Source organism: Morus notabilis, unplaced genomic scaffold (assembly GCF_000414095.1).
Source record: "Morus notabilis unplaced genomic scaffold, ASM41409v2 Scaffold404, whole genome shotgun sequence".
Lineage (NCBI taxonomy): Eukaryota > Viridiplantae > Streptophyta > Magnoliopsida > Rosales > Moraceae > Morus > Morus notabilis.
In genome coordinates this window covers 698,813-709,265 of record NW_010362549.1, presented here as the reverse complement: position 1 = coordinate 709,265, position 10,453 = coordinate 698,813, and the positions used below count along the sequence as shown (strand labels likewise).

General features: G+C 34.8%; 1 protein-coding gene across 2 annotated transcripts; it reads left to right on the top strand.

The window, feature by feature from the left end:
* The first annotated feature begins 492 nt into the window (after positions 1 to 492).
* On the top strand, positions 493 to 5,073 carry LOC21406251 (auxin response factor 18). 2 transcript variants are annotated; one of them, XM_024168356.1, is made up of 15 exons: positions 493 to 1,089; positions 1,395 to 1,513; positions 1,671 to 1,766; positions 1,876 to 1,932; positions 2,146 to 2,298; positions 2,396 to 2,480; positions 2,598 to 2,688; positions 2,784 to 2,948; positions 3,033 to 3,149; positions 3,254 to 3,326; positions 3,412 to 3,559; positions 3,648 to 3,915; positions 4,009 to 4,249; positions 4,354 to 4,541; positions 4,648 to 5,073. In XM_024168356.1, the coding sequence occupies exons 1-15, from the start codon at positions 1,041 to 1,043 to the stop codon at positions 4,790 to 4,792; spliced, it is 1,995 nt and encodes a 664-aa protein (XP_024024124.1). In that variant the 5' UTR covers positions 493 to 1,040; the 3' UTR covers positions 4,793 to 5,073. The 2 variants fall into 2 exon arrangements, with proteins under 2 accessions (XP_024024124.1, XP_024024123.1); XM_024168355.1 differs by having other exon boundaries at positions 681 to 701; positions 884 to 1,089; positions 3,648 to 4,249.
* Positions 5,074 to 10,453: the final 5,380 nt, after the last annotated feature.

The window sequence follows — 10,453 nt, the reverse complement described above, 5'->3', positions numbered from 1 at the left end:
ATGCCTAAAAACACTTACCAAAAATGCGTATGTAACGTGAGATCACATCACAATTATATTATAAATAAACAGTATGTGAATTGGATAGAATGAAATGAAAAACTTATTAGAAATCAGGAACATTCATGCCACAAAACTTGTGTTTATTGTTCTCGTTGGCTAGGGCTTGAATGCTTGACTTTTGTGTGGGGTTCGAAAAATCTTCTTCATATTCATCCTGATGAGGTGGCCCAAATGAGTGTGCTCTTCTTTTGTCACTGCACAGATTGTAACAGGGTGGTGAGGAGAGCACACTAAGCACAAACAAGCACTAAACTTAGGCAGGGCTCTATTCTCCAAAAGAAACCTAGAGAGAGAGAGAGAGAGAGAGAGAGAGATTATAATATGACTCAGAGGAAGCAGTTTTTGGGATTTGGTAACGTCGATTCAGGTCCTTAAGAGAGAGAGAGAGAGAGCAACATCAACACCAACAACAACAAAGACACAACAAGAAGAAGAAACCCGGAAGAAAGGAAAGAGCTTCAGAAGAGGGGAAAAAAAAAAGCAAACAAAAGCAGTCCTTTTGTAACTGAAAACTGGGAAACACAACAGAGAGAGAGAGAGAGAGAGAGAGGAGAGAGAGAGAAGCACAGCTTCACAACTCTCTATAAAAAATCACAGTCGTTACAGAGAAAGAGAGAGAAAAAAGAACGGGAGAAATAGTACGGCTTCTGAATAATTATTATCAGTGCTTGCATAACCGTCCTGTCTGTTTAGCTTCCTTTTGTTATTTTCTTTTTCCTTTCTCCTCCTTTTATTTTATTTTAATTAATTAATTTATTTAATTTTCTCTCTTATTGTGCTTCTGCGTCTTCTGGGTCTTCGTTGTTCGCAAATGGGGTAGGCTATGATTTCCCACACTGTGTGAAAACAGAAAAAAAAAAAAAAAGAAGCCTTTTCTTCTTCAGACGTTTTTTTTAGCTGTGTTTCATTTCAACTCATTGGGTTCTTCTTACATCCCTAACGACTCGTCGTTTTTGCTTTCATTCCCGGGCCTTTGAATGGCTCATCCCCATGGAGGCTCGTCGTCGACTCCTCGCTCTAATTCAGGTTCGCTCTTTTCTGGGTTTTGATCACCTTGGAATAAAAATGCAAAAGTTTTTATCTTTCTTTTTTTTTTTCTTCCTTGCTTTACAAGTACTTTCACCAAAAAAAAAAAAAAAAAAACGGAGGAATTTAACAATTTCATTTTTCGTTTTTTTTTTATTTTTTTTTTTTTTTTTTTTTTTTTTTTTTTTTTTTCTGGACTCGGAAACCAAGCATACCATAATAAAAAGTCTCACACTTTACGCTCATTATATGTCATTCATATATTTTTTAAAATTTTTATTGTTTTTTGTTGTTGGTGTTGATAGAGTGGAGACACATAGATCCTCTGTACAAAGACCTATGGCTGACATGTGCGGGGCCTTTGGTGGAGATTCCTCGCCTTCATGAGAGAGTTTTTTACTTCCCTCAGGGCCATATGGAACAAGTAATTAGTAATCAACTCTTCAACCTCTGTTTTTAGATCATAGTTTTTTTGTTTTTGTTTTTAGTGGTTGAGGGAACCTTTTTTTTTTTTTTTTTTTTCTCTCTCTCTGGTTTTATGGTGGGGGTTTAAAACTAAAACTTGTGGTTTCTTTTTGCAGTTGGAATTGTCGATGAATCAGGAACAAAATCAGCAATTCCCTCTCTTTAATCTCCCTCCGAAGATCCTCTGTAAAGTGGTCAACACTGAATATATGGTAAGTCTATTTCTAATCTATCTCTGGTTTATAGCATTTTCATCTGGTGATTTGCTTTCTTCTTTATCTATTTTTTTTTCCTGTTTTATTTTATTTTATTATTTTGCAGGCAGAGCCAGAAACAGATGAAGTTTATGCTCAGATCACTTTGGTCCCAGAAATGGATGTGAGATTCTTTCTTTTTTTTTTTTTAGTATAGTGATTTTTCAGTTTCATGTGTTATTTGATTCGAATAATGTATTTCAAATTGTTCTATTCTCTTTGCTGCAATGTCTATAGCAAGACTAAATAGAACGTGACCAACAAAAGAGTTTGTGAGTAGGTGTGTTTGTGCTTGCCTTGTAGATAATTGATTTTTGGGTGGCTTTCAATTATACAGCAAGTTGAAATCACAAGTCCTGATCCAGTCATGCCTGAGCCTCCGAGGCCAGCTGTTCACTCATTTTGCAAGATCTTAACGGCCTCCGATACTAGCACCCATGGCGGTTTCTCAGTTCTTCGAAAGCATGCCACTGAATGCTTGCCTCCATTGGTAATCGACTATATAGGTTAAGAATTATTCTGCTATATCTGTGTGTAGAAGTATTCGACCATGATTTATTCGTGTTTTACCTGTTTTAATAATTCAGGACATGACTCAAGCAACCCCAACTCAGGAATTGGCTTCCAGGGATCTTCATGGGTATGAGTGGAAGTTCAAGCACATATTTAGAGGTAACCAAGTTTGAAATTTTCTTTGTGCATTGGTAAACAAGCAATTAGTACCTCGTTAAGAGTTCTTGGAATTGAGTTTGTGTTCTTGTCTGTTTTGTTTTCCGCTGAATTAATTAGGCCAACCTCGTAGGCATTTGCTTACGACAGGGTGGAGTACATTTGTCACTTCAAAAAGATTGGTTGCAGGAGATGCCTTTGTGTTTTTGAGGTATATGAGCTTCATATATGACGTGTATTTTTCTTTTAGTTCTAGAGAATTCATGCTTGGTAGCTTAGATTTTTTTTTCATGTTGACTTTTGCAGGGGTGATGATGGAGAACTTCGGGTAGGTGTTCGGCGTTCTGCTCGTCAACAGAGTCTCATGCCTTCATCTGTGATATCGAGCCACAGCATGCATCTTGGCGTGCTTGCAACTGCTGCTCATGCTATTACCACCCAAACTATCTTTATAGTTTACTACAAGCCAAGGTTGGGGCGATGATTCTTTATTTGTTTGTCTTGATGCATACCATTTTTTTTTTTCAAGCTTGTAACTTTGGTTAAGTATTTCAGGACTAATCATCAGTTCCTTGTTGGCGTAAACAAGTATATAGAGGCTGTAAGCCATAACTTTTCTGTTGGGATGCGCTTTAAGATGAGGTTTGAGGGAGAAGACTCGCCTGAGAGAAGGTAATTGGGGTAAATTTTGAGATATTGATGTTTAACTTGTTTTTCTTCCACTTGACAGTTAATTTCCTACACATGACAGTTAATTTCCTACAATACTTCTCTAGGTTCACGGGCACCATAGTTGGGGTTGGAGATTCATCTTCGCAATGGAAAGATTCGAAATGGCGGTCTTTGAAGGTACTTCTACATATGACTAATTCTAATGTTGATGTTGATCCGTAATTGTTTCCTTAAACTAATTCTTATATACCTCTGATTGTAGGTACAATGGGATGAACATGCCACAATTCAAAGGCCAGATACGGTTTCTCCTTGGGAGATAGAGCCCTTTGTAGCTTCTAATCCTTTAAACATAACACAACCGGCACCAAAGAACAAGAGACCCCGACCTGTTGAGATTCCGTCATCTGGTATGAGAAAAACTCTGGCAGTGTATCCTTTTTTATGACATGTTGCTGGGGTCTTGTATTAACTTGTATTTTCTCAATTGGAGTACAGAAGTTGCCACCATCACTTCAGGTGCTTCAGCTTTCTGGTATCATGGATCTTCGCAATCTACAGACGTGACCCAGTTAGGTAGTAATGCTGAAGCTCAAAGCTCTGACCGCCAAGTTGTCTGGCCTGCGAAACAGAAAGATACAAGTAACGGCAATTACTATGGCTCAGTAGTCCGCTCGGAAGGCGTCTGGCCTTCTTCACCAGATGTGGATATGTCTTTGAACCTTTTCCCGGATTCCATGGGGGACAACATAACTGTTACTGCAAGGTCTGCTCTGTCTGGTTTTGCATCTCCTGTCTCATCGAGACCTAGTATCCAAAAGGAAAAGGGGACAAAGTCTGATGCTTCTGTAGGTTGTAGGCTGTTCGGAATCAATTTGACAAGCAATTCTACAATTGTGTCTCCTCCGGATAGAGAGCCAACGTGCTTGGTCGTTGCATCCTCGAGCAAAGGATCATCTCCACGATATGCATCGGAAGATGACAAGGCTCAAAATGGGGAGGCCTTGAAGCTCTTAGCGGAGCAGAAACTTACGCCCCAGGCACCACCAAGAAAGGACACACAAAGCAAACAGGGTTCTAGCTCAAGGTCCCGTACTAAGGTAAAACGTTTATCTCGAATTGTTAAGATTAAGCTACCATTTCGAACCAGTTATGATTATTATTATTATTTCAATAGCTGAACATTTTATTTTCCATTGAGAAGGTACAAATGCAAGGGGTTGCTGTTGGTCGTGCTGTGGACTTGACCACGCTGAACGGTTACAACGATCTCATCAATGAGTTGGAGAAAATGTTTGAAATCAAAGGAGAGCTTCATCCGCCAAGCAAATGGGCAGTCGTGTTTACCGATGATGAAAACGACATGATGCTTGTGGGGGACGATCCATGGACGTGAGTAACTCGAAAAAGGATACTATTTTCCTGCGTTGTCATTTCATTACCCGGGATTGAATCCAAAAGTAACAATCCTCTTTTTTTTTTTTTAATCAAATTGCAGTGAATTCTGTAAAATGGTGAAGAAGATACTCATATACTCAAGCGAGGAAGTGAAGAAAATGAGTAACTTAAAGCTTCGTTCGTCGTCGTTGGAGTGCGAAGGAACCGATGTTAGTATTGATTCGGAGCATAGAGCCGAGACTTGATCCGATTCAATTATTCTAGTTTATGTTAGTTTGGTTTTTTTTTTTTTGGGTTCCTTTTTTGCCCTTTTTCCATTTGGTGGTAAAGGTGGTGATGGTGGTTTTGCTCATGTTTTTGGAGCTTTTGCAACAAGGCAAAATATGGTCGTTGGTTGGAAGGTTGGTTTTAGTGGGAAGTTTAGGAGGCTTTTCTCTTCTATGTTAAAAGTAGACCAACTATTTAAAATCTTGGTTTATGTGAATACCCTTTTGTGGAGTGTGTGCGGTTTACACAAGATAAAAAAGCTGCCTGTTAAATAGTTGTGTTTGCATTTTCACATTAGATGAAAAAAAAAACAAAAAAACAAAAAAACAAAATCTGTTTCTTCTTCTTCTTCTTTTTTTTTTTTTTTTTCCTATTTGGGAAAATGAGATTTTCCATTTCACCATTCCCTTGGTATTTGTAAATTCTTATCTTCCTCGGGAAAATGCCCGCAAAGCAAAATCCTCACCCCTTTACGCCCTTACGCTTGCATGAGCTCTTAAAACTTCTGCATGTGTGACGACAAAAAAAAAGTGAAATCAAATTTATTTTCTGAATTTAAGTATCTATGTTATTTTTTTGCTTTATTAATATTATTAAGAGTTCGTTTGAAAGATATATTTAAACTTTAATTTTTTATTTTGACGTATTTTAAATTTTTTATGATAAAAAAATATTAATAAAATTAATAATTTAAATTTGAATATATAAAGTAAAAGGGTAAATGAGAGAAAATATAACTTTGAAATGAAAATAGAAGGGAATAGTGAAAGGAAATGAACTAGTGGGGGATGTGATGGCCGAGACTTCAAGGAAAAGAAATTGTTGTCTTCTTTTGGTTGTTTATAATGAGGAGGCAAGAGTAGTTTTTATTGAAAAAAAAATATTAAATTAAGAATCTTTTTCGTGAATGTTGCTTCCTAAGAAGTTCCAAAGGAGAAAAAAGAAAAACAAAAAAAGAAAAAAAAATGATACAAAAAGGGTAAGCAATCCATTTGACAATGACGTAGAAGATATTGTCTAGCAATTTGTCTTTGAGTTTGGAGTTCTCAGCGTCCAACTATTGCTCTCCTTTTAATTATAAAAAGGAAAAAGGAAAAAACAAAAAGGAAAATTAATTATAAATGTATTGATCTTTCCGGTCAAAAATAGGGTGCTGATTCTGTTAAAAAGAAGATTGAAGATTAACCTGAGAAAGCGACATGAAACGTTGTATATAAGACTAACCTAGGAAAACTTGAAAATTGAAAAAATTTTACCTAGGAAAAACGTTGTTACCCTGTTTGCAAAATGGTCATACGTCTTTCTAAGCAACTTCATGGTGATTTCTGAGTCTTCTCATTTTGTGTAATTATGGTACATTTTTTTACTCGTAAAAAAAAAAGAATAAATGAGTCAAAAATGTCTAGAGGTTGATCGTAGAATACTAGAATATGAGAAATTTGACGGTTTTTTATTACACATTTGCAACTTTTATTTTCTTTACTTATATTTTTTTTATTATTTTTATGGAATGTGTCTAAAAGGTTTATTACTTGACTCAACTCCAGAACATAAAATAGGATTTCAAATCTCCAGTTTAAATTTTACTGTCTCAATTAATGTCTAACCAATTATATCATGTCATATCGTTTAATTGATATAAAAAGTTAATTAAAAGTTGTTTTAAATTTTTTATTGATATGATAAAATCTGATATTAGACACCATTTCATACACCAAAATTAGACAGATAATTTGAATCCATAAAATGAACATGGGTGAAAACGATAGAATGAAAATTCAGTCTCCTTTTTCTCCTCCACTCTTAACACATTTTTTACACTTCTAACTATTGACTCGGACCGTTTTATACAAATTACAATATATTGAAAATTGGTGTGATAATCACCAAAATACATAGAATAAATAGTAGTGAAAATATCAAATGAGAGTGTGACTAAAATTAATTTCTTTAATTCACACTGCAATTGACGTAATTTAACAAGAAAAGAGAGCAAAAAAGAAGGGTGAACTGAAGCCAGCTTCACGTGAGCCAGGAATGGCCATTAGTGGGTATCCACCACTTTTTAACCGTTTTGGAATCTGTCGTCTATTCCGTTCCCACTCTCTTAACGTCGTTTTCTGAGGTTTTGTCGTTTTTAACATGTTGTCGTTTTGTAGTTGGTGCCGTTTCCGAGGTTGGAAATGAAACGTGAAACTTGAAAGGCCTTTTTTTAATGTCGTTTATTGAGGCCTTTGTCGTTTTTATACTATTTTTAATTTATTGTTGGCGTCGTTTTTCTAATTTTATTTTGTTTGTGGGTGATAAAGTTGATTATTGTCCTTGACAATCTAATTTATGAGGGATGTATATGCCACACGAGGTACCTTCTCTTTTCACAATGTCACTCTCTATCTTTATAATCCATTTTCACACACATATATCAAAGTGTTCCTGCAAGTATCTCTTTTAATTTTCCTTGCTACCGAACTTCAAACCATCTTTTCTAATTTTGTTTCAGAAAATTCTTTTCATTTCTTTTTTTTTTTTAATACATGTAAGGACTAAGCTTACAGTTTGTAATTACTTGCTCTCACCAACCCTATCGTAAATCAGTGCAAAATGATCAAATGAATATTATGTAATCCATTCCACCATGTATGGATCTCCCCCAACATTCGCCTATTTGGTGAATCCTGTGCCAATAATTAGGAATGGCAACATATGAGAAGTGTTTCTTATTCCTAAAAGTACAACTTCATCGTAAATTAAGTCCAAAATCAATTTGCAAAACAAACAAATTTCTAAACACACGCAAATGAAATCTAGCAATGAAACCCAAATATGTCCCGTCAAAACACAATATAGTCCGAAAACCAAAGCAATGAATAACATATGAGTCAAAAAAGTTTAAGAAACATTAAAACACATACGTAAACCATGGTAAATCGGTGTAATATTATCAAGGGAGAAAGAGGAAAATATAATTAAAATTAATATGCCAATAGTTTATATAAGTTAATAAATAGGTTAAATTACTATTTTTGTTCATAACTTGTCTGGTTATAAACCATAACTTGACAAGTTATTGTTCATAATTTACGATTTTTGTCTATAACTTATCTAGTTATGAACCATAACTTAATAAGTTTGTCAATAATTTATCTGGTTATGAACCATAACTTGACAAATTATGACCTATTAATTTCTATAACTAAAAATTAGCCTATCCTATATACTTTTTAAAATTTTTCATATTGACTTATTTTTTACTATTTCCGTATTGTCAAATGAATATGCAATAGGGAGAAAATTTATGGATCCCGCTCAATATATATGCTACCATCCTCAGAGCTAGAGGCGAAAGTTTAGCCCAACTAGCCTGAGCCCGATTTTTTTGGGCTGGTCCGCAGGCCATATATTTTAAGTAGACTAGACCGGAAATAAGGGAGAAAATCTCGGTCCGGCTCTAAAGCCTACCGTGTTAAAGGGCGCCTTTTTTTAGAAAAATAAAAAGGGCTTTCGGCTAGGCCTTCCTAATCTAAAAATAGTTTGGGAGAACGCAGTAGATTTTTAAAATTAAATTAAATAAATAATAAATTTTAAAATTATTTAAAATAAATAACAGTTTATATATATATAGTAAATTTGATTTAAACTTACAGCTCTAATCGGAGTCAATTAAGACCCAAGTCAGGGTTGAGCCTCCCTCATTTTTTTTTTTTTTTTTAATGTATGTAGACATCATGTTTGTGTGTGTGTGTGACCCTACTAAAAATTAAAGTTCCTTATAATCCTCACTAAATTTTATCTTAGTAGTCCCTTTTGATAAAAGATTCCTGGCTCCATCCACGCGTGCTGCTACTCATGAGGCCAACTAAGACCCACTAAGAGCTCGAGCCCGAGCTCCCCACTCAATTTCTCTGATGTAAGTGTAGATTCATAGTTTAACATATTAATATGTGCAATAATCCCCAACTAAAAATAAAAAAAATTGATGTTATAGTCCCATTAATTATCACTTCCACTAACGAAAATTTCTTATTTCCGTTGGACGGAAAGAAAAGAGAATGGAAAGAAAACATATAAAGGAAAGAAAATAGGAAGGAAATAAATAAAGTTAATTTTTTTTTATTTTTTTATAATGTTTGGTATAATGAGAGGAAAGAAAATAAATAATAATCTAAATGACTATTTTATCAATTGTTTAATATTAATTAATATTTTAAAATAAAGACGTAAAAATAAATTTAACTATCAATGAGTGGATTTGAGTTTTCCTTCTAATATTAAAAAAATAAAAAATAGTGACCCCACCCCATCATAATTTTTTTTCATCCTATTTTCGTTTCTCTCCTCTCTTCATTCTTACCAAATAACCAGTTTTATAATTTTTCATCCAATAATCTCTTTACATACTTCCTTATTTCTATTTTTTCATCGTACCAAACACATTGTAAGGTGGTTTTTCTAATTTCTAAGTTGACGATGTTCTCCAATATATGTGCTGCTGTACAACTGTACAATCTGGTTAACGTTAAACCCATTGTCTATCAAAAATTGCTGTTTCTGGGTTGTCCGTTAGGTTGCGCTTTTTATACACTTTGTCGGTTTTCCGGAAATGTTTCTTAAGTTTGCTTATTTATTTATTCTTTTCAATGCATATTCTTAAGTTTACTATTGTTTGCATATTTCTTGAGATTTCCTGATTTAGGTCGTTTCTAACGTTATTGCCGTTTATATTTATGTCGTTTTTGTAAATTACCGTCGTTCACGAAGATTAGTGTTGTCTTCTGTTCTTTCCTGTAGTTTTCATGATTAATCTCACTTGGTTTTGTTCTTTCTTGTTTACGTTTTTTCCACTTCTCTAGCTTGTGTTGTTTCATGGTGATGTCATCTCCGAAGAACGTATTCGTTTTGGGTATTTGTCGTGTTTTGCTATTTAGCCGTTTTTCCCTGAACTTCTGTTTCGTTATTTTCGATCGTTTTAAAGGAATGTTGTTGTTTTCTACGTGGTGGCGCTAAGCATGTGATTATTCAACTTAAAGAATGAAAAGAAAAGGAGATCTTGTTCTTTGAGAAACACCTGCATTCTCATCTTCCAAACATCTAGATTTAGAGGTTCCGTTTTGTGATCCTTGACAATTGTACGCATTAATGCGGGAATCATATCAACAACCATTTGTTGATGAAATATTTACATATAAAAAAAAAACATGCTGCACTCTTTTTTTTTTGTTACCATTGATATCATGTAACGTTTTCTTATCTACAACTAGTGTTGGAACTTTGGACGGGCCGCCCGCGACTGCCCGAAAAGCCCGAGTTTTTGCCCGAGCCCGAGCCCGAGCCGCCCGAGAAATTTGGGCCGCCCCCCCGAGCCCGAATTTCACCTTGAACGGGACGCGGGCTTGTATTAGGTGGCCCGAGCCCGGCCAGGTGGCCCGAGCCCACCCGAATTGCCCGAATTATTTAAACTTTTTTTTTAATATTAAGTTATTTTGTGTTAAAATTTATATATATATATATATATTACAATTTAAAATTTGAAATGAACACACGAACTATATAAAAAAATTCTTTCTTTATTAATTTTTAAATTTATAATTCATGATTACCTCATTAAAAACTTTACCAAGAAAAACCCAATTGGGATAAAA